The 24,888-nt window shown below is 37.2% G+C and overlaps 1 protein-coding gene across 3 annotated transcripts in view; it reads right to left on the bottom strand.

Annotated features, from left to right (window-relative positions):
• Nucleotides 1-3,790: 3,790 nt before the first annotated feature.
• The window catches only part of fat1b (FAT atypical cadherin 1b), a 33,334-nt gene continuing 12,236 nt past the window's right edge, over nt 3,791-24,888 (bottom strand). For 2 of the 3 annotated variants that reach the window (XM_042738540.1, XM_042738542.1), the window contains 18 exons: nt 20,778-24,836; nt 19,348-19,544; nt 19,020-19,173; nt 17,790-18,023; nt 15,172-15,558; nt 14,868-15,082; nt 14,189-14,326; nt 13,930-14,073; nt 13,596-13,784; nt 11,597-12,398; nt 11,030-11,161; nt 10,047-10,198; nt 9,290-9,752; nt 8,506-8,659; nt 8,301-8,411; nt 7,615-8,216; nt 6,438-6,557; nt 3,791-4,236 (listed from right to left, as the gene is read on the bottom strand). In XM_042738540.1, coding sequence (XP_042594474.1) covers nt 3,854-4,236; nt 6,438-6,557; nt 7,615-8,216; nt 8,301-8,411; nt 8,506-8,659; nt 9,290-9,752; nt 10,047-10,198; nt 11,030-11,161; nt 11,597-12,398; nt 13,596-13,784; nt 13,930-14,073; nt 14,189-14,326; nt 14,868-15,082; nt 15,172-15,558; nt 17,790-18,023; nt 19,020-19,173; nt 19,348-19,544; nt 20,778-24,836 — 8,636 coding nt within the window. In that variant the 3' untranslated portion in view covers nt 3,791-3,853. Of the gene's footprint in view, nt 4,237-5,408; nt 5,461-6,437; nt 6,558-7,614; nt 8,217-8,300; nt 8,412-8,505; nt 8,660-9,289; nt 9,753-10,046; nt 10,199-11,029; nt 11,162-11,596; nt 12,399-13,595; nt 13,785-13,929; nt 14,074-14,188; nt 14,327-14,867; nt 15,083-15,171; nt 15,559-17,789; nt 18,024-19,019; nt 19,174-19,347; nt 19,545-20,777; nt 24,837-24,888 lie in introns of all 3 variants that reach the window. The other variant, XM_042738543.1, reaches the window with a different exon arrangement.

The raw sequence follows: 24,888 nt of genomic DNA, 5'->3' as shown, positions 1-24,888 counted from the left end.
TATTGACATTTGAAATTCAGTCATCTATTATAAGTATGCAAGTCTCTTCTTGTATGTGCAGTGGATGATACAAGTGCACTGGCACAAAATTATTTAGACACATATACATATACATTTATTTTGTGATTATTTTCTAATATATCAAAAACTGCATGGCAGTATGTTATTTTGAACATATGAAGTCCCATTCGACCCTTGGAACATTTGTTGTTCATTGTGGAACTGGTTGGGCCACATGAGTCACATGACTGTATCAGGCAAGGTCAACCTGTCACACTGTGTTACACACACACATCCCGTTCCTCGCCTCAGGCCTCTGTCACTACTTCTCAAAGCATTTAAGTGCTGTCACTATCTCATACAGTGAACTGTAAGACATGCACTGTGTAGACCTGTCTTTTCCAGTATACTCTATTGATTGTAAAAGACATAATATAATGCCCACAGCAGTGCTCAAGAGTATTCTGGAGAATATTGTTATTTGACTATCAGCACTATTCAAAATGAAAATATATTTTCATTGAAATAGTCTCAAAATTAAGTGTTCATATGTGTTATTAACAGAAGAAACTGTATTAAGTTTTAAAAATCTTCCAATAAAACTGTCTCTGTTCAGGTTGTTTTAATAAAACTTCTGTGAATAATTTATGTTTTATTGTTGGTTGTTTGTCTTTATTTGAGTGTGGTTGCTTGTTTTGTTTTATTTTGTGTATAACATCGAAAGTGTTTTATTCTTTTCAACACTCCTTTTCAATGCAAAGACTTTAAATTGAATATTTATAGTTCATAAGTTGACACACCTGTTTTGCTGAAAAAAACCACAATGCTGATATGATTTGATGTTTTTTGATCAAATATAAATAGCAAATATACATTATAAAGCATAGATTTTCATTTAGTGGCTATTGTAGTCAACCATGTATATGATTTGATTAATTAGCCATTTAAAAAATTAAACTTAAATTTAAATGTTAACATGTTCATGCCCAAAGTTCTTAAAGAGTAAAACACTCCAATTTTTTAAATGAAATAAAAGGGTGGCCCTGACAGCAGATGACCTTCTAGTCATTTCCATAACAACCCTATTGAGAACATCTGCGTTTAGCTCCGGATCATCAAGCTTTTTCTAAATACAAAAATTTAAAGCTTCAGAAAAGTTTAAACTCCCCTAATGAGACTGTTAGATTGCATTAGAGATGCTAAAGCAGCAGGAAACCTGTAGTCTTCAGTCTTTTTTTACCATATGGATATTCTCTCTGTTCCTCAACCTGATGCCTTACTCATTAACAAAGACCTTCAGGTCCTTTATAATCTTTAAACAATCAACCAAACACTGTAAATGCATAAATGAGACAGAGCATTTTAAAGTATTATGTCTTAAAAAATATTTTCATTTTTGTACGTACAGAATATTAACATTTCAAAGGAGAGAATAATAGCATTTAACAGACAATACATAACTGTCTACTGTTATGAAAAAGTATTGTGTATTCACAGGTATCTAAGAATACATAAAAAAAAAAAAAAAAAAAAAAAAGATTTTTTTTTTTTTTTACTTTACAATGACACACTTAATTACGGAAGAGGATTAGGGCCAAGCAATAATAAAAAAATAAAACCATCTCGAGATTAAAGTCATTATATTGCGAGATTAAACTAGTTAAATTTCGAGAAAAAAAGTCGAAATACAATCTTGAGAATAAACTCATGAAATATCGAGAATAAAGTCGTTGTGTTTCGAGATTTAAACTCGTTAAATTTCGAGAAAAAAAGTCGAAATACAATCTTTTGAATAAACTCATTAAATATCGAGAATAAAGTCGTTGTGTTTCGAGAAAAAAACTCGTTACATTTCGAGAAAAAAAGTAAAAATACAAACTTGAGAATAAACTCATTACATTACACGCCATTAATGGCAATGCCGTACGGTTTTAATTTATCATAGCTGTCCAAGTGCCAGAGTGCATTTGGGTGAAGCCAGCGATAACCTTGCATTTGTCATCTGGTTGTCATTTCATGTTGGACAAAAGCGAGTAGCCTACATCGCGCAAAATTGGACTGATTTTTTTCTTCTAAAAAGACCTAGCCGCTTGCAAATTCACTTTTAAAGTTTGTGTGTGCTAATTATTATTGTGTCATAATTAGCTAAAGTTTATAGTATTTCTTTGTTACTGAAAGATATAGGCTATGCAATGAACACTGATCGAATGCGTTATTCTCTACATTTCATTTCGACTTTTTTCTCCGAAACACAACAACTTTATTCTCGAAATTAAATGAGTTTTTATTCTCACGATTAATTCGACGATTATTTTCTCGAAATTTTAACGAGTTTTTTTCCTCGAAACACAACGACTTTATTCTCGAAATTTAATGAGTTTTTTTGTTTATTCTCAAGATTGTCTTTCGACTATTTTTCTCGAAATTTAACGAGTTTTTTTCTCGAAACACAACGACTTTATTCTCGATATTTAATGAGTTTATTCTCAAGATTGAATTTCGACTTTTTTTCTCGAAATTTAACTAGTTTAATCTCACAATATAATGACTTTAATCTCGAGATGGTTTTATTTTTTTTATTATTGCTTGGCCCTAATCCTCTTCCGTACTTAATAATGCCCCTTTCTGGACACTGGTCTTTTACAAACTTCAGTAATTAAATACATTAGGAATACATTGAATATTCTTCTCATATTTTTTTCTGATTACCCAAAACTAATTCATAAAGAATTTCATAACTGTACAATTCCCACACTGATTTTTTTAATAACAATTTCATGTCAATTCATGTCATCATGGAAAAAGAAAAAAAAATAATGCTGTGTGTGATTTTTTTTTTTTTTTTTTTTTTTTTCTAATTAACTACTTCAATGCATCTAAACCAATGGCATGAGTTTGGGGTTGAACTGTATGTCGTTCGACCAATGTATGTAAAATATGCAAAAGAAATACATAGGACTATTTAAAATGTGTAAAGATAAATCATATAAGAGACCTAAAAAGATTGAATTCATTTGTACTGTAACTGACATTCAACAAACTCCAAGTAACTTTGCAACTCAACCGTCAACCAGCAGACATTAGAGTATTAGTAGACTGTATACTTAATATCTACTAACCCTTTATTTTAGTGTCCCCCAACACATTCATCTGACTACAAGAAAATTTTTTTAGAAAAACATCTTACTCTATTAACCCTAAACTAACAGTCTACTTATACTCTAATGTTAGTTGGCATGTAGTTGCAGATTACTGAGCGTTAGATGAAGTGTAGTTGCAAAGCTATTTATAGTTAGTAGTATGTTTAATGTGGACTGTTGAAATAAAGCACTACTACAGTTTTATTCTACATGGAGCGAGTCCCCTCTTATTGGCCACCATGTTGAGATCACATGACTTGAGCCAAACTACTTGTTTGACATTAACCCCGTTTGTACGTTTTCATTTACAGAATAAATTATGACTGACTGTGAATAGCATGTTTGACTGATGGCATGAATAACAAAAAAAAAACAAAAAACATTTTGTATGATGCTTCATCCATACCACTAGGTGTCAGTATAACCACCAAGTTCCCTGTCATGTCAACCAGAGCTAATTTTTTTCCAACAAATAGTTTGCACCTAGATTGCAAATCTAGGAGTGACATATCTTAGCATTTAAAGACTGATGGTTCTGCATTAGTGACTAATGGTGATTTCAAATGTGTCTGTAAACCCACCTCACCCTCTGGTAGTGTTACCAGCAACATATTTATGAAGTTCTTTATGGTCAGTAACTGTGGAATTGAATTTCTAACCACTGGCTGTTAAGTCTGATGGAGTTTAGAAGTGTGGCTCTCACAAAGGACTTTCTAAGGAATCTGGAACCTCAGCAGGTCCTGTATGTTGGCCCTGGGCATCTCAAAGGTTGTTTGAATGGGCTGTGGGTAGTCATGGATGTGATGTTGACTATAAGACATGGAGTTTGATGTTGCTGTTGGGTGGATGACGTGGTGGACCTCTGGCCTGGTATACTGGTTATACTCCGGAACTGCAGACATGTCAGTATTAAGAGGGAGAGCTGGAATCGGCAGGAAGTTGTCAGTGTCATAGCCACCAGTAAGGTAGTCCATGTCGAGAATTTCTGGAGCAGTGTGCGTGGTGGAGGGCATCTGCACCAATTCATATTTCAGAAAACCTTGGATCCCAGGAGAACAGATATTCTGAAGGCAGTCTGAGGTATCCCAGTAATAGCCTGTTTTGAGTTAAAAAAAACAGACAATTTGGCATATTTATTGTAGATTTTAAAGAACTCAGTATACTGTAGATTAACAGATAGTTTGCATTAAAAAAAAAACAAAAAAAAAAACATTATTAAAACATTAGATTCACCAAAAAAAAATTATACACTACTGTTGAAATGTTTGGTGTCAGTTAGATTGAAAAAAGAAAAAAAAAAAAAAAAAGGCAATAAAAAAAATTCTCTTTTGCTCACCAAAGCTGCATGTTTTCTATTTTAAAATATTCTGAAATGTAATTTATTCTTGTGATGTTTTTTTTTTTTTTTTTTTAGCAGCAATTACTCCAGTTTTAAGTGTCACATGATTTCCTTCAGAAATCATGTTGACTTGGTGCTCAAGAAACATTTCTAATTATTATCTATGTTATTACCATTGTGCTGCTTCATATTTTTGCTGAAACATACTTTTTTTCAGGATTCTTTGATGACCTGAACATTCAAAAGAACAGCATTTATTTTAAATAAAAATCTTTTGAAAAATTATGACAATATTATATAATCATTTTGTCACTTAATGTATATTGTCACATCATCCACATTCTCACAGCCACAAGTAGCTCCACAACACACATTTCAGTAAAGCTCACATGTATCTACAGACTACGGCATGCTTTGATAGTTCTGAGGCTCATTAATCTTAGATGTGTGAAAGATCTGAGCATGCTGGTTTGAAAGAGCTTGTTATAACTCCTCAGAGTTAAAGAAGATTAAACATCAAAGTGCCCCTGAGATCGATGCCACTGCATCTTGTTATAGCCGATACACAAGAACCTATCAAATTCTCACAGTTGTTCAGTGTAACCCAACTTGCTAAAGCAATGGAGCATGCAAGAAGGGTCTAATAAATAACAACAAAAATGTGATTCTCAAGGTTTAAAAGTTGATGATGATAGTATGTTGTGGTGTATAGGAAAAAGAAAAGGAAATTTTTAAAATTGTGAAAGTTTTAAATACATATTTAAAATGGCAAAATGAATCTCTCAATTTTCATGCGATTAGTTTGGTCCATGCTGATCACTAAGTAAATAAACAATCATCTGCATGCTGCCATGCAGGAACTGAGTTAGAGTAACAGACTCATGGGAAATGTTTAACACTCAACGGGACATGAATGTAACATTGTATACCTGTTTCTCACCATGTCAATCTATGTTTTGACAGGGTGTTTCACTTTGGAGGCTTGTAAAAGTAAAATACAAAGAAATCAGTTGTTAAATCAGATCTTACACTTTTTTAACAAAACAATACTAAAGACCTTATGTATTAAAAATATAAATAAAGCCTAAAATATAACAGACACAACATAGATACATAACATATGCGACCCTGGACCACAAAACCAGTCTTAAGTGTGATTTTTTTGAATAAATAAATAAATAAATAAGCTTTCCATTGATGTATGGTTTATTAGGATCGGACAATATTTGGCCGAGATACAACTACTGGAAAATCTGGAATCTGAGGGTGTAAAAAAAATCAAAATACTGAGAAAATCGCCTCTGAAATTGTCCAAATGAATTCTTAGCTATTCATATTACTAATCAAAAATTAAGTTTTGATATATTTACAGTAGGAAATTTACTAAATATCTTCATGGAACATGATCTTTACTTAATATCCTAATGATTTTTGGCATAAAAAAAAATCTATAATTTTGACCCATACAGTGTTTTTTTGGCTATTGCTAAAAATATATCCTAGCAACTTAAGACTGGTTTTGTGGTCCAGGGTCACGTATTGATATAGCCTAAATGTGATTCTAACTAGGTTCTGTGTTCTGTAAAGCCACTATGAAATCATGTAAACATGATTAAGATCTAGCAAGACCTACGCATTATGAAAATACTAAAGCAAGAGTTCTAAAAGTGTTCTAAAAGCAGAAATCTCAGGCCTTTCTTGCTTTTCTTTTTAAAATCCAGTCATTCAGCATAACACTTACACTGTAAAACCCTTTGGATCTGTTCAGAATCTTTACTCAGGTTTAATCCATATGGGGGCTGAATTCATTACAGAAATAGCAAAGATGTGTATGTTGCAAATGAATACACCGGTGCACAAAATAACAAAACACATTTTTGTCTGATCTGTGCATTTGTAAGAATGTTGTTAACGAAATGATACAGTTTCAGATTTGTAGAATTTTTAGTACAACTTACTGTTGTCATCCATGACGTCTGCTTGGAGGGAGCTCATGGACCGCAGACCTCTATTTTCACGTGTAAAGGAAATACTGTCTTCCTCAACTGCTAAACAGGAAGTCAAGTCTAGGACTTTTTCTGAAAGAATGAATACAAAGAAGTAACAGTAAACAGCAATTCTGCAAACAAAGGCGATAACTAAAGGTACATTAAAATGTCAACAATGTACTAAAAACGGAAAAGCTTCTTTGCATTTTTTAAAAATTTGCATACCGATTACAAAGTTATCAAAATGATCCCCGTCTACAAGGATCTGCAAAAATGACAAAAAACACTTTCATATTCATGCCAGGCCAGTAGTTGGCAATGCCTGCGCTTTTTGTCTCCAGAAGTTATGACCCATAAAAATTTTGTACTCTTTTTAACTAAAGTTGTGGCTCTCTCATAACCCTCTCTCACACAAGTGCTTGTCAGTGTGGCTGCCTGTTGTTGTTGCAATCCCCGCCATTTTGTTTTTGTTGTTCCGATTCTTTAGTTTCATTTTCCAATGAGAAACAACGGGCCAGGCCAGTGTTGCCACCTTGTGGAACAACTTCTTATTGCAAAACCAAGCCAATGTGCAATTGTTTCTGTTGTGTTGTGCTAATTTCTTTGTGTTGCGGCTTGTTTCTGTTGTGTTGGGCTAATTACGTTGTGTTGCATCCTTTTTCTGTTGTGCTGAGCTAATTTTTTTGTGTCCCAGCTTGTTTCTGGTGTGTTGTGCTAATTTCTTTGTGTCTCGGCTTGTTTCTGTTGTGTTGTGCTAATTTATTTGTGTTGTGGCTTGTTTCCGTTGTGTTTTGCTAATATCGTTGTGTTGCGGTTTGTTTCCAATGTGTTGGGAAAATGCACAAAGCACTGTTGTTGTGTAAATAATGGCCAAAACACTTAAAAAGTTTTTAGTTGGAAATGGTGTTGTATAAACGCCCCCTTAGACCAAACCACTGAACAATCGACTATTTAGGAATTTATTTTAAATTAAAATAGAACTCTGTTTTAGTTAAAAATGCACTCAGTAACTAGTTTTACACTTTTATAAATTAAACAATACTCTTCAGATAATCTACATGGAGCCCACATAAGTACCGAATAGTACTTGCTTTTTTACTGAGGGCACCTTAAAAGGCCCCCATCTGAGGGTTCAGATTTCACTTACCATCATACTCCTCATCCCAGTCCATTTGCTGTATGGAATAATTTTTCGAGTGTGAATGGGGCGCCTTGAGATGTGGTAGGTTAGGGGCTACACTGCACACAGCCACAGACTTCCTAAGACCAAAGAGTGCATCTGGCGTGAAGCTGCTGTACTCAGGCACGGAGCCTCGGTTGTTTCGACATTCTCCAGGAATGCTGGGCGTGTAGGAGATGGGTCGCACTGGGACCTGCGGAGGGGTGTCCGGGCACGATTCTTTTCGGGCTTGGTTGTATACGCTGGACCTTTGAATGTAAGAATCAACATCTTTGTACTTATCAAGTACTTTATCGCTCTTGTCAGGTTTGCAGGTTCCTTTCCACACTATTAAGAAAAACAATGTCAAAACAAAGATGGCTGTCAAGAAGGCCAGCATTGCAACCAGTTCTCCAATCCAAGCGTTCCAGGATGAAGATACAAGTTGGTTCCTCACTTCTGTGTCCATTTCACACAGTCTCCCGCTGAATCCCACCGAACAGGAACAGTTAAAGGATCCATATGTGTTGACACAATGGCCGTTATTGAAGCAAGGCCTGTCCACACACTCGTCAACATCGATCATGCACCTGAAATACAATAATACTAAGTATGTCACACATACTTAGGAAAAGTACTATGATATGTTCATAAGGATGATAAAAACAAAATACCCTTCTCCTTTGAATCCTGGCTCACACTCACAGATGGGTCCATCAAGACCGTCTATACAATGTCCACCATTCTGGCATGGATTCTCCTTGCAGTACGGACCTATCTGACACCTGCAATCACACAAAGAGTTTTGGGCATACAGAAATTCTGTCCCATTGACAGATTTTACAATCAAAAAATTTGTGTACATTGAAAGTGCAATACCTTTGACCTGAGTAGTGGCCCCTGCATTTACAGTAGTAGTCCAGGTTATTCTGGATGCAGGTTCCTCCATACAGGCAAGGGTTGGAGTCACAAGGACTGATCTTGACCTCACAGTGAGTCCCAGAGAATAAAGTGCTGCATTTACAGACATAACCTGTGGGAATATCAGCGACTCAGCAATACAATAAACCAGTTAATATAGGGGTTAGCTAAAGACATATATTGTACAGTGGAGTCTTAAAACACCAGCAAAATGTTTTGTTTATCTAATATATCTCTAGTAGGTAATTTTAAAAAAAGAATGGTATAGAATTATCTCTTTTTTAAATTTTATGGAAGCCCATTTCCTCCTTAGATAAATAAAATGTAACTGAGATAAAGTTAAAAATGAGAAGTACACTCACATTTGTGACTTTATTTCTCAAAATGATAACTATACTACACATGAGTTGAGCATTTTATAAAAAAGAATCACGTAAAAATGGAATATAAAATTGGAGACATAAATTTCTACATGAAATAATGTCACCATTGTGTTTGTTGCAGTTACCTTTTTTGTACCCTAAGGCAGAAATGGGCTCCCACATTTTTGTCCCCCCCAAAAGTAATTCATTTCCAGTTTAGCAGCAAGAAAATCAATGGGGTCATAGACTATTGGAGTCTAACAGTTATAATAAAATGTATATAAATAATAAATATAAAAAATATTGTCTGCATTGATAATAATACCGATCCTGTTAGTATGATATTGTCATGAATCTACAGTATGTGGGGTCCAGTCTACCTCCACTCTGCCTCATCAAGCAGCTCCCTCCGTTGAGGCAGGGATTACTGGAGCAGTCTGGAGATAGGAAGAAGACACAGCCAGGAGACACTCCCACCATGTCCTCAATGGCAACCCCTAATGGACCATTTGAGTCCAAGGACAGTCTCTGTCCATTAAACAGCACAGAGTCCATGCAGCCCTGTAGGCTGTCTGATACAGGCAGATTGCGCCTGAGTCTGGAACCGAAGCGTTGAGCGGGTCCACCCAGGACCACCTGGTCACCCAGGTTGAGGCAGTGGAGGGGACCGGGCGCGAGGCCTGACGCAGAATGGAGCTGATCCAGAACCAGCCTGGCATAGTTACCCTTCACCTCAAGTTCTGCCATGTGCCATTGTCCATCATTCACCAGGACGCTGTGCACAGAAACTGTAGCGAGACCCCAGCCGCAGTCAAACTGGAACTGCAGTCGGCCTCCCACAATCTGAGGAAAACATGCAGTCAGTTAAGAAATATAATGGTAAAATTCAGATGAAATGTAAAAATTATTTTGCTATCATTTAAAATACACTGCAGAAAAATCAGCTTTTTGTTGGTCTAAGCTGGCTTAAAATGGTTTAGTTAGTTGCTCTAAAACCAAGATTAAACACCACCTTACCCTTTTCAAACTTATCTAGGGACTTATCTGATTTTATTAGGGTTCAAGTATATTGTACTATACTTTTTTTTTTTAATCAAACACCATGAAAATAAGGTATGATTTAATATTCTTTTATACCTCTAAAACGCTGTGGCCTCTTCCTCTGGCGAGCATTACTGTTCCTTCTCTTGAGAGAGTTTTTAACTTGAGCGTGAGCTTCACTTCTCTCATGCTTTCTCTCAGGCGATATTTAATGTAGCTGCTCTCACTAAATGTCATTGAAGATCCTCCTAGAACCGAAAAAAAAAACAGACAAAATACAATTAGTAGCAAATTAATTAAAACATACAGATGACATTTAAGTTGTGATCCTGGTTGGTTTAGTCTGTTATACACACCTTTAAAACTGGCTGTATGTAATAAATGTCTTACTAAATCATTTTAAGCCATGGAAAATTTTAGAAAATGTCATGCACAGAATACCCATACTAAAATTACTGACTACAGTATGTTTCCATCACAATATCATACCGCCTACACAAGCAAGACAAAGTAACAGTAATCGTATCTACAATAAAACGGTTATCAATTGGTAAGGGTTTTAAAACATGAATGGTATTTTGGCAGAAATGAATGTTACCATTATAATGTCGTTGTAATAGTAAAATACACGTGTTAAACCCAATAGTATCAATTACTCTGACAAAGAAGTATAACACATGTGGTTGTGGAAGATAATTATAATTGTTAAGACATTCTCCTTAAGGATATAATGGAGGATACTCCGTTTCTCAGTTGAAGAAACTCTCGTCTTTTATCTTGTAGTTGATTTACTGTTAAACACCTCAAAGATCCTGCTCTCTGCACTGATAATAAAAACACCCTTGTGTTAAATTATGCGTGTAAACACTGCTCTACCTAATGATTAAATCTTCAAATAGCTGAAAGTGAAGCCTATATTATTGTATAATTAATGAATGTGTTTTCAATACACACACTTTAACACTAAATGCTTGCAAATTATGTTTAATTAAGTGAGCAGGGAACAATTTAATCTGCACCTGTGATGTGTCTTTTAGATGATACTGTCTTCTCTGATAAGGAAATTAATTCACTGTTACCTGAGCATTTCTCTTTGGCAGCACCTGTGCATACGCAGCTGTGTTTGTCTTCCTCAAAGCCTGACACACACTCATAGCCCTGAGGACATGGGCTGTCTTCACAGGTGGTTTCGTGCTTCTGGCACTTTCTGTCTGAAAATAGCAGGAGATTGTTTTTAAGTCTTGTCCAGTACTAACGGGTTTCTGTGCTCACACACCGAAAGCGTGCGAATGCTGAGTTCTCTTTCGCTTAAGTTCGCTTAAGTTCTGTTATTGCTATATTGACTTATTAACTTTAATAAGAGTCATCTATATTTAAAGTATACAGTGAAGATTATTTTTACATTTATTACTTCATGAAATGTCTATAGTATGCTATTTCTAGAAGCCTTTACTTCTATCTGAAAAACGTTAAAAAAGAAAAAAAAAACTATTTAATTTGTATTTTTGAGTAATATATTTATTTATCATTTAGCCTGTAAGTAATGTGTTGTGGGGGGAAAATGTTTTTTTTTTTTTTAAATGTTACAATTCATAAACAACAACTTTCCAGATTGTTACCCAGCTTATGACCGTAACATTGCATACCTGTGCACAGGCATTTGGCTGTCATGTGGTGTCTGGGTGTGACATAGCTCACTCGGGCAGTGCTGTACGTGGCCATACTGGTCTGGTTAAGCAGCACCACTCGTCTGCACATGCTACCAGGACACTCAGAGCTTGAGCACTGACTATTCAAAACCCGCACTACATGTAGTCCTGTCATCTCTTTGATGGCTGCTCTGGAAGAACTGAGCTTCTGAGAGAAGGCTTCCAGCGAGCTGCCACCTCGTCCTGGTTTCTCAAAGCACAGAAGAACATCCAGGCCATTTCCAGTTTCTGCAGACTGTAGACTGATCAGCTGCAGGGCACCCCTGCGGACTCCAGCGACACTGCGCACCACTTTTTGGAGGTTTTTCCAGTGGTCCTGAATAAAATCTTCTGCAGCAATGCCAGCAAAGCGCACAGAAACAGAACTGTCCAGCATCTGCTCTGTGACCCGCAGCACGTTCACTGTGACACTGGATAAGGCCGAGAAACGGCCGTCACTGACTGAGACATTAAGCTGGTAATGACCCACGTCCAAGCCTCCGTGGGCCGACAATCTGCCATCCGTGGCAACGATGGAGAACAAGCTGTGTGACTGTGGCTCCAGACTGAATGTGAGCGTGTCATATTCATCTTGATCTGTGGCCTGGACTTTGCCCAGCTTGCCTCCTAAATACTCATCTTCCAAGATCATGATGAAAACATCCAGAGAAAGCACAGATGGAGGATACACACTCGTCTGTAGTACAAGCACACTGACAGATGTGACTGATTTCAGTGGGGGCCTTCCATTGTCAGACACCTGAAATTACATACAGAAGATTTTCGTTTTTCATTCTAAACTATGGTAAACTAAGGCTGACAATAAATTTCATAAATGACCCTAACAAACATATATAATATGTGACAGATTATTTGTTAAAGTACATAAAATTAATTCATATTTAAACATTCAACAATTAAAATTTTAATCAATTAATATTTTTAAATGTAAACATAAAAATATAATATAATATATCAGTGTCACATGATTCTTCAGAAATCATTCTAATATGCTGATTTGGTGCTCAAAAAGCATTTCTTTATTAAAGTTTAATATATATATTCAATATTTATATATTGGATTTAAAAAACATCATTTATTTGAAATAGGAATATTTTGTAAAATTACTTATGTCTTTACTGCCATGCTTTTGGTTAATGCATGCATCCTTGCTGAATTACAAATATTATTATAATTTTTTTTAATTACTTATTTAAATACTGACCCCAAGTTTTTTAACAGTGGTGTAAAAAATGTAAACAGTGACATCATAATATTATATATGAAATATAAAATTGGTCTATAAGTTATAAAAAAAAAAAAAAATGTGTCTAACCAAAATTCTGCCAGTATTTCAAGTCTATAGGACCCAACATTGTGGAGAGGAAGACAGTACAAATTTTTACTTGCCTGCTATGACACTTGTTCAACACAAGAGGGAACTTTCAACACATGACTCTTTACAAATGTCCGTTACACAATGAAATCTTCCACTACTGGTGGAATCAAATACTTATGAAAGGTTTTTTTTGTTGTTTTTTAGATTAACATAAATTAGTGCTGTTTTCAGCCAACAAATCAGGCCATCATCCTCTAATCATGCATAGTTTGTCCATCTATGTCCATCTAAGCCATGGAACCTTGTCATGAACCCAAAGTGTCTGCAGACCCCGGTTAACTACCTTGTATATTTTATGATTTCAGATGCATTTTTGCTTTGATCCAGTTGGTTGGTTGGGTTTAAGGCTATTATTTTCTAATCCTCAAGAGGAAAACTAATACGTAGGAAACCCTATTCTGCCAAAGAAGTCATTGTTGCACTCCATCAGTGATAGTCCCCTGGCTATTTATTCGGGACCCACAGGGGTCCATAAAGTCCAGTTCGAGAAACACTGCTGTAAGACTCTCCTGAAGGCCTACTACACAACAAACATATGAAAAAAGCTCAATTCTCACCTGCACTTGAAGTATATGCTGACCCTTTCTCAGTGGTCCAACTGTCTTTACTACACCCTGCTGGTCTATGCTGAAGGGGCTTGTTTCTTCACCCTTTAAAATACTAAAGGAGAAAGGAGGCCCATTTTGGGGGGAGTCGTTGTCTGTCACATTGAGCTGTAACACAGCAGCCCCTGAAGGCAGATTCTCCTACAAAAGAGAGAAAAATATCCAGAATCACTCCGAAAGAACTGAGAGATTACAACATCACCTCTCACTGAGAACTCAAGCATGGAGTTAGGAAAGAGCGTGTAGGATTTAATTTCCTCTACTCCATAGGAGCGTGTGGTCTTGCCTGGATGATGAGACTGTAGTTAGCCTGAGAGAAGACAGGGGGATTATCATTCACATCAGACACGGTCATGTTGATTGCAGCGCTGTCGGATTTGGGGGGATTTCCACTGTCGGAAGCCAGCACGGTCAGCATGTAACTCGCTACCTAATTTAACCGAAATGAAAAAGGCAGAAAAGATGGAGACATCCTTGGGCTTTTCCGAGGAATTTGGAACACTGTTGTCAAGGCCTGTGAAGATGTAATGAAGGAGGAAGATTACCTTTTCCCTGTCCAACTGATGGGCCAGTCGCAGTTCACCACTGACTGCATCCATGATGAATGGACACGTTTGGTTGTAGTTCTCAATAGAATAGCGGATTTGGTTGTTTAAAGGCCCATCAAAATCATTCGCAAGTACCTAAGGACAAGGATCATTACACTTGATGAAAATCTGTTTATCTCACCTAAACCATATGCCACACATTTTTATACTGGTGCAGCAACACAATCAAAACATAATTTCATCATTTTAACTAGATTAATGTGGTGCCTGCTCACCCAGAACTCACTGGCATAATGCCAGGGAGTTGTTCTGTGTGGTTTTTGAGGTCCCAAGATATGGGGCTCTTTATTTCTTCCAAGGTATGTATAATTAATAAATAAATAAATACTAACTCTACTTTGATGCTTCAAAGGATATCGCACAACATCAAGATAGCCAACTTTCTAATAATCTACCTCAGTGATCTAATAGCGCTCATCAATGTCAAGATGTTTAAGATGACCAATCAAGTCAAAGAAGGCCGGTTTTATTGTTCACAAAGGCTGCTGAGTCAAATTCCAGTGTAGAGAGAACCTGAAACATAACTGCCATACATTCTGCAAAACATAACTGCCTACACTATGGACCCTTTCAAAGATATGGTGTAATTTAATGCAAACACATGCAAAACACTTACCGTCAGCACTGCGCTCTCGAGTTTGGTGTCCTCACTGACTACAGCTGAGTAGATCTTCTGGCTGAACACAGGGCTGTTGTCATTGATGTCAAGGAGGTGAATAGTAACAGTAGCTATGGCACTGAGCGACTCTTTCCCTCTGGTGGTGGCCTTCACTGTCAGAAAGTGCTGAGGAGAAGCCTCATAGTCCAGCGGCTCCATCACAAAGATGTCACCTGCAAACATAAAACATTCACTAGATCCACAAAGCCACAGTAGAGTCCTCTTTGAGTCACATCATCAGAGGAGAAACTGTGTGTGTCACCTGTCTGTGAATCAATTCGGAGAGCTCCTTGCTCATTGCCGCTGGTGATAGAGTATGTTGTCTGGGAAGTCATTGTCTTTTTGCTTGCAGCAAAGACATTCAGAAGTTTTGTCCCTATCGCAACATCCTCAGGAACTGTGGAAACGTATTCCCTGTGCTCAAACCCCAGTGGATGGTCGTTAGCGTCCAGCACTGTCACCACCACAGAGCTGAGAGAGGATAGTCTATGAGGAGAGCCATGGTCTGTCGCTCGTACCCTCAGCACATGTGTGGCCTTCGTCTGTCTGTCCAGGGACCTTTCTAAACTGATAATTCCTGAGCTCTCCTCGATTGAAAACAGACCTCTGGCAGAATCCTCAAATGTGTAACGTATTTTACCGTTCATCCCTGGAGATAAAGAAACAAGAAAGAGTATTAGGAAAGATCAGTTCTGGAGATCTGCATTAGATTTGTGATAGATTTGTATTAGATTTGTGGCAGCATGGGACTCTGGTGGAAGCAGCCTGCTTTAGAGTGTTTTTTTTTTTAGTTGCCTTTAGTGTTTTCTAGCATTCATATTTCTGTGAATTGTTGAAAAAGTCAATTTAGTCTATTGAGTGTTCACATAAGCCCTCCTTCCATTCTTTCACTGAAAGCCTAGCAAAAATATATTTTTTTTTTAATTTGTTGGTGAACAATATACCATTTATGGATGGTTTTTTAAATAGCTTAATATGCCAAGGCTGTGATGCTGTGGGCTGTATAAGAGATGGTCGCTCCCACCCCTTAAACCACTTACTATAAAAAATATCTGGTTAAATTAACAATTAAAACAAACAAACAGGCACCTGTGATGAAAAAGGTGTGATGAATCAGGGTTCATTGTAAGTGGCATGTCCATAAAAACTAAATATGGTAGACTGTGCACTTGGTCATAAACACAAAAACAAAATGCTATTAGGGTATTAAAATATTAAAATAAATATTAACTAAATAACAGAGAGTGTAACATGAAACATCCTAATGATGATGTACAAAAATAATAATTTAGTTATTAAGTTTTATTGTAAAATTACATGTGATATTAAACTATTAACAGTTTTTCACTGTATATGGTAAGGTAACTTACAGTTAACTCGGTTAACAGGTTTTTACTATAGCATTTTTACAGTTCTTTCCTGAAAATTTTAATAATAATAATAATTACAAACATTTTGTTTTCATTTTACAGTGCTACTTTCCTGAAGGCAAAAAAAAAAAAAATGCCCAACAGATCATTAGTAAATTGTTTAACAAGTTGATAGGCTGAAGTGTTATTAAAATGTAAGTTTTAAATGTTTTACAGTATATATCTTCTCAAAAGATTCATGCAGCATGTGTACCTTCAGTGACCCCTTTATAAACCTTTGGCTTTTGGCAACAAAAATAAATCTTGCACTTATTGTAAACAAGAGAAACAGTGATTTGTGCTGTGATTTATGCTCTTTGTTATTAAATTAATGATATTTCATGACAAAAACACAGCCTCAAATAAAGACACAGAGTATACAAGTTAAAAAAATCGACTTAAATTGAGTAGAAGTGGGCAGTGGAATATCATTAAGTCATGAGTGGGTTGACATGATAACATTCTGAGAGCGTCCGGACTTGCAACAAAACCCAAGGGATGCAAAAACGAGCCTGTTCCTCTAGTCTGTTTCATGTCATAGTGGGGCAGGATGCCATAAATATGATCTGATTGCTTCTTGTTTAGTTAATTTGCAGTTTATATACAAATACATACTTGTTCATATGCTCATTAGTGCAGTGAGAGCAGACCTTGTTGTTGGTGTCGCCCGGTCGTCCAGTCTAATTGCCTCTGACTAATTAACGCCTATGAAAATCCTACGATGACAGCTGAGTGAATTGGAATTAATCACTTCACAATCTCCCTCCAATCAGCAAATGCTCACGAACACATCTTGTTGATGGTAATTTCTGAAAGAACCACTAATTACAAGACACCCATCCCGGTAGTTGTTTACTTTAGTCATTAGTGCCCACAATAGTGTTTGCAAGACAGACAGGCCTTCAAGTGACCAAGCTTTAGAGAGTAATGATACGGAAGAGAATGGAACGCGTGCCCTTTAACTTCATCTGAACAAAGAAGACGGGCATCTCGCCATCTTCTAGTATTGAGACTGAAGCCCAGATGGACAAAAATAATTGAAATGTTACAAATTTGAAGATCGAACAAGCAACAGGCACTTGAGATGTTATAAAAGAGAAAAAAGTGATCTGAACTTTAATTCCAAGGCAGAAAGTTCAAATTATCTGCAGAAAATAAGACCACTGCAAGAAAGTAATTGTTACCTTCGCAGGGAGCAAAGACAACTGTGCACAAGGAGCAACGATTATATTCAACTGTTCCATTGTCAGAGAATGTTACACGCTGAGTGAAGATGAGAGTGATGAAATGCCACACAGAGCAAAAGATGGCACAGACTAATAACTACTGATGCAACAACTGCTTCAATCAAGATACACACTGCTGGAACAATAGACTACAAGCTAACAAATACTTTGTGATTGTATGAGGGAATTTGCACAAACAAGGTTACCAAACAACAGAAATGATAATGTTGAAAAGTTGTTCATACCAATATCTGCATCGAAGGCCTCTAGTCGTGCCACGTATGCCCCAGGTTGTGTATTATGGAAAATACTAATGTGATGTTGGTCAGATGGGAATTTGGGGCTGTTGTCATTAACATCATCGACTGTGATGAACACAGAAGCTTGGCAGAAACGATTGCCTCCGTCCACTGCACGCACAGTTAAGTTGTACACATCTGTCATCTCTCTGTCCAGGGTTACCAGTGTCCTCACTGCCCCTAGAAGACAAATACAAATATATACAGTACTCTTGAAAGGTTTAGGGGTCAGTATGTTTTAAAGAAATTAATACCTTTATTCAGCAAGGATTCATTAAAAAGATCCAAAGAGACAGTTAAGACATTTATAATTCTACAAAATATTTCTATTTCAAATGAATGCTGTTCCCTTGAACTTTCTATTCATCAAGGTATCCTCAAAATATGTCACAAAGTTTATATTAAAATATTAGGCAGCAACTATTTTCAACATTAAGTATTATAACCAACATTTCTTGAGCATCAAATCAGCTTATTAGAATGATTTTTGAAGGATCTTGTGACACTCAACACTGGCTGCTGAAAATTCAGCTTTGCAATCACGATAAATTACATATAATACAACAGAAATGTCAATTTCTATTTTTTTCTTCAAAATTTCTATTTATTTGTGATCATATAAATACAGCTTTAGTGAGCGTAAGAGATATATATAAAAAGTGAAAAAAGTGACATGACATACATATATATTTATATATTTATATATAGATATAAAATATATATATATATATATATATATATATATATATATATATATATATATATATATATATATATATATATATATATATATAATATAAATTTACCAACCCAGTAGTTTTAATTTAAAACATTTATATGTGCTCTTTAAACATACTCGCAAGGGAAGGATGGAAACACTCTTTTCTTGCCACTGTCATGTTTGGCTTTTTCGCTTTTTGGGTGGTTTTAAGGGGCTGTTCTATGTAAAGTGAAATTGGAACAACAGGTATAAGGAAAATTGCTATTCACATTAAACATTGAACGCATTAAAGTCGATACCGATCAGAACTGATAAACACAAGGTTGTGGGCTTGAACCAGGCAAGGAGTGATCAATGAGCTACTGCCATTATGTCCTTGAATCAGACACTTAACCTCTTGCTTTAGATAAAAATGCAGGCTAAATGGCTATATGTTTCTTATTTGCTCATTTTACCTGTTTTGGCATCAATTGTAAATGATTCAGCTCCACTGCCACTCAGCTGGTACGTGATTTCCGCATTTGACTGGATATCTGCATCAGTGGCTGAGACTTGAAGAATTTGTCTTCCAACAAGAGCATCCTCAGGAACAGTTTGAGTATACACATCCTGAGAACAAAAGTGGATTTCAGTTTAAACTGGCACTGCAGATGTCAGTCTGTAAAAAAGAAATTCTCTCTGAAAAATGTGTCTATGCGTAATGTGTCTAAAATGTATTAATTAAAAGTTCTCTGCACAGTTCAGAATAAAGAGCTCAGGGGCTAATGAATATACACATCATGCCTTCTCACAAACAGGACTGTTGTCATTTGCATCAAGGACAGTGATCTCTACGGTAGACTTTGTCTCAAAGGCTCCATCAGTGGCTGTGATGTTTAAAAGATAGAAATCTCTCTCCTCCCTGTCCAGGGTTTTGCTGACAGCGACCACCCAAACACCATCTGTGTGCCTCACATCAAACAGGCCCTGCGGGTCTCCACCTGAATACATTAAACAAGGAAAAATTAACTTTGGTCTAATCAGAAATATTTAATAAGGAGATCAGCAGTCAAATCATCATGCGTTTAGCATCATTTTAAACAGCTTGGGGATTCATTGTATTTCTAGCTGCATTCAAGATACTAATCAGGCGATGTAATGAAACTGAGGAAAATAACAAGATGCTCTGAATATCTCTAATCAGCTTCTGTATAATACAGAACACTCATATACATATCATAGATTATTCATTACATCCAGCAATTGAGTTTTTGGTGTTAGCTCTGTAATGTCTTTGCTAACTATCCAAAGGTTAATAAATAGTAAATACCTCACAAAATTACCATGTTGAAATGCCAATACAAGTTCCCTTAAAGGGATAGTTCACCTAAAAATAAAAAATTTGGTCTGTTTTTCACACAAAGTTATCATATGGCTTTAGACAAAGTGTTTTCAAACTGGTTCCAGGGGATTTTAGGTGATCAAGAAGGGAAAAAAAGGGGCAGGGTAATTTACACCATGTATTTTTAGGGTTGTCAAAGATAAAGGGATAGTTCACCTAAAACTGAAAATGCTGTTCATGATGCATAATACTGAACTCACAATATAAACATCTTAAATGAAACTGTCTTTATATTTAGGCAAGCGTTGCTTTAGATGACCAATGATTTGAGGAACACTGTATGGTATGATTTTATGGGTAGTCTGAACTGTATGGACATTCTTCTTTTTATATTACAGGAACAAACATGTCATTATGGATGCCTGTTTCCACCACTGAATAAAAAGTCAAAAAGGTAATTGCTACTTTTTATCTCTCACTTATGACTTTTCTTTTTGTACTGAGAGTTTACATCTCGTGATTGCGAGATATAAACTCGCAATTCTAACTTTTTTCTTTTTCATAGTTTATCTTTGCTGTTATTTTTTTTTTCTTTTTTGCTTTTTATTAGTTTGTAATTGTAAATTTAGATTTCTGAGGGGAATTTTTTTTTTTTTTTCAGAACTGCGAGTTTATATCTCACAGTTCTGATTTAACTTGCAAATTTGTGTTATAAAGTCAGAATTGTGAAATAAAATGAATGTCACAATTTCCTTCTTTTTTTTTTTTGTCAGTGGCGGAAACTTGCTTCCATATATCACATAGCATGGGGGAGAGTAAATGATGACATTTATGGTGATCTCTTCAATCTTATGAATCTCACTGGTTTCACTTAGTAGCATGGACAGTGTACCTGTGATAAAGCAGCTGAATCTCCTGTTGACCTCCTCACTGTCAGAATCTGTATAGCTAAGAATAGTGACAACAGTGCCTGGTGTGGATTCATCTTCTCTCACAGTGCCTTTAAAAACTGCTTCAGTAAATAACGGAGGGTGGTCATTTGTGTCCACAACTGTCACTTCTACAACAGTAGTGCCTGTCATCTGTAGCCCTTGGGCTCGGTCTGTGGCCAGCACTGTGATTCGATATCGGTCTGTCTTTTCTCTGTCTATCTCTGTGAGGGTGGTTATCCAGCCCAACTCACTGTCCACTGCAAACATCTCCAGAACGTCAGACCGCTCCTGGATTCCATGCAGAGTATAAGTGACCTGACCATTCAGCCAGGAATCCAGATCGGTTGCCTTGACCTGCACTACAGAAGTCCCTTTCGGTAGGTTTTCAACAATATATGACTGGTAGGGGTAGGACTCAAATTGTGGGCTATTATCATTGACATCCTTGAGATGGATACTCACATCTATAATTGAGACAATTTCCATGCTATCCTCAGCATCTCTGACCTGTACTGCAAGCTGGTACCATTTAATAGTCTCATAGTCTAGTCTTTTCGTGAGTGTAAGCTTTCCAGTACTGCTGTCAATAGCAAAGACATCATCTTTGTTACTCTCAGGAGTGTTCCCACCAACAAGGCTGTAGATCACAGGCCGCTCATTCTCAGTTTGGAAGATATCCATCTCACTTCCGACAGCCAGGTCTTCTGAAAGCTCTAGCAACAGTGACGGCTCTGCAAACTTTGGGATTGATGTTTCAGGGGGGACTATTCTAATTGAAACGGGAATAACAGATTGCCTTGGTGGGCTTCCAGAATCTTTAGCCTTCACAAGTAAGGAATAGAGGCCATTTTCCAGCCCAATTAGACTCTCCTTTGTGACAATTGCACCAGTAAGTGGATGAATTTCAAAGTGTCCTATATCAGAATCAATAGTGTAAATGATATCAGCATTACTTCCCTCATCTTCATCTACTGCAGATGTTTTGATCACTGTCGTACCACTGGGAGCATCTCCTGGCACAGTAACTTTATATTCTGAAAGCCTGAATTTGGGTGAATTGTCATTCACGTCAGAGAGAGTTACAATAACAGTACAAAAGCTTAACCGACCACCACCACCTTTAGCCATTAAACTGAGGCTAATTGTTTTCTCCTCTGGCTTTTCTCTGTCAAAACTCTCTACTGTGTGAATCTGGCCATCATCGTTGATGGTAAATTTATCCCTGGCGATATCATTTAAAATGAAAAATGTCAACTGTCCATATATCCCTGGGTCTTTGTCAATGGCTTCAACTTGTCCAACCAACGTACCAACTGGAGAGTTCTCAGCGAGCTCAATAACATACTCATCCTGGGTAAATGATGGGCTGTGGCTGTTCTCGCCCATCATATAGATGTTTGCCTCAGCAGTACTTCTAAAAATACCATCGGTTACTGACAAAACTAAGCTGTAGAAGTGCCCAAAAGACTGTTGGCTGAAGTTGGCAATCACAATTTCTCCACTTGATGCATCAATGGCAAAGATATTGTTGTCATTTCCAGACAAAATAGCATACTCAAGCTGACTGGTTCCATGGCTGTCAGCATCATATGCTTTAACACAGGTCACAAGCTGCCCTGGAGAAGAAATCTTGCTTATTGTGGCATTATAAAGCTGGTGTGCAAAAAGAGGCGGGTTGTCATTAAGATCTGTTACATATATGATCACTTGGACCTCAGCAGACAGCTGAAATGCTCCATGGTCAAGTGCTTTTATAATAAGTTCATGCTGTGATTGGGTTTCGTGGTCCAATAGTCCTGCAGTCCATATGACTCCACTCTCAACATCCATTCTGAAGTGATCTGAAGTGGCTCCATCCTTTTCATACAACTGATAAAACAATATTGCATTGCTTCCTGTGTCAGAGTCCATGGCTACCACTTGTAGCACCGAGGTTCCAATTACAGCAGATTCAGAGATACTGATGTTATACACTGCCGCTTCAAATTTGGGTGCATTGTCATTGACGTCTTCCAATATGATATCTACAAAGACATCAGAGTTGGCGCCAGTTAAAGAGTCTGTCGCCTGGATGCATAACCGATATGCAGGATGAGCCTCATAATCCAATGGCTGGATGACTTCAATGAGTCCTGAATTGAAATCAATGTAGAACTGATTGAATGGGTTTCCCCCACAGATGCTGTAGACCGTGCGAGGTCCTGCAGATTGATTGGCTATGACTTGTAGTACAGATGTACGTACTTGCACATTCTCAGGGATTTCAAGCTTGTAAAAAGGTCTTTCAAACATTGGTGTTGCTTTGTTTACCACTGAAATAACAGCCTCTGCTTTTGTAAACAGTGGTGGTTCACCTCCGTCTTGTGCGGTGATGTTAATGACGAATTTTCCAACGCTTTTGAGCTCAAGAGGTTTCTTGAGAGAAATTTCTCCAGAAGGGCTTACCTGAAAATATTTATCGTGCCCTTTCAAATTGTACGTAACCTTTGCGTTTCTGCCAATATCTTTGTCCACGGTGGTCACCTTCCTGATAACCGAACCCACGGTTTTGTCGACTGGAACAATGACATTATAGGGCTGATCTACAAAGACGGGGGCATTATCATTCACATCTTCAATGTGCACTCTCACAAGCACGTGGGCGGTACTGTTTAACGTTGGCTCTTTTGTAACCTCCACATAGATTTCGAACAAATCCTGCTCCTCACGATCAAATGGGATGCCTGTGGAGAAGAGCACTCCAGATGTGCGTCCCATTTCAAATTTGCTGTTAGGGTTGAGAATAGAATAAAACAAAGGCTCATTGACTCTATTTCCAACTACAGAGAGGATTGCCAGGGTTTTCTTCTCTGCTGAGTTTTCCTGCACATAGGCGGTGAAAATTTCCTGAGTAAACTTCAGATTGTGACCTTTATTTTCTTGAACACTGACTTTAACAGTTGCAGTGCCAGTAAAGCTTCCATCAGAGACTTGGACTGTCAGTCTGTACCTGCTCCGCAACTGTGTGGCATTTTGCACAAAAATATCCCCTGAAGTTGGATCAAGCTTGAATTTGTTCCCTATGTTGCCATCTACAAGTTCAAAGCGCAGTTTGGTGTCTGGCAGTGAGTCCTCATCTGTAGCCTTTACTGTTGTCACTTTAACCCCTTTGTAGGTTGGAAGGAGGAGTGTTGTCTCATATGAATCCTGAGTGAATTTTGGAGCACAATCATTGATGTTAATGACATATATAGTCACATTGGCAGTGTTTTGAGCAAACAAACGTGGCATTCCAATGTCATGGACCTGAACTCGGAAGACAAACACCTTTCTCTGCTCATAATCCAGATTGCTGAGCGTTTGAATAGCTCCGGTCCCAGAATCAATAGAAAAATAGTCATGAGCAAATGGCTCCACAATCTCATAAACAAGCCTCCCGTTTAAGTGCTGATCTGCATCTGTTGCACGAACAACAAGCGGAACATTTTGAGAAGTCAGAACTACACTTCTGACAATGGCTGACTCACTGATGAAGCCAGTGATTTCAGGTTGAGTGAAAACAGGAGCATTGTCATTTTCATCCTTTAAATGAATGTTTACTGTGACACTGCTTGACCTTTCAGCCATGTCTGACCCTTGCACAATCAGTTTATATGACGAAAGGGTTTCAAAGTCCAGCTTTTTCCTTGTGATGACAGCACCAGAGTTTGGATTGATGTCAAACGCACTGTTCACATTTCCCTCTTTGATCTGATAGTAGATGGTTGATTGACTGAAGGCTGAAACTAAAGTTACAAAACTCCCAACAGGGACAGATTCACTGACTTCAGCTGATACTGAACTGAAGGGGAACTTTGGCTTGGTATTATCTGAGATAGTGACCGTGATCTTGGCGGTTGTAACCACGCTGAGAGGAGGTTCTCCTTTATCTGATGCTTTAATTACCAATTCATACCAGTCTTTGTATTCACGATCAAGTTCTCTTGCAACTGTTACAATGCCTGAAGAATGTTCAATGTTGAAGGAATTTCCATGATTTCCTATACCATGAGAAAGAGGCAAAAGATGCATTAAGAAATATTATAATTGCAT

This window comes from Cyprinus carpio, chromosome B14, assembly GCF_018340385.1.
Source record: "Cyprinus carpio isolate SPL01 chromosome B14, ASM1834038v1, whole genome shotgun sequence".
In the NCBI taxonomy this organism is placed as follows: domain Eukaryota; kingdom Metazoa; phylum Chordata; class Actinopteri; order Cypriniformes; family Cyprinidae; genus Cyprinus; species Cyprinus carpio.
Note: the sequence above shows the minus strand (reverse complement) of the source record. Positions and strands in the feature narration are given on the sequence as shown.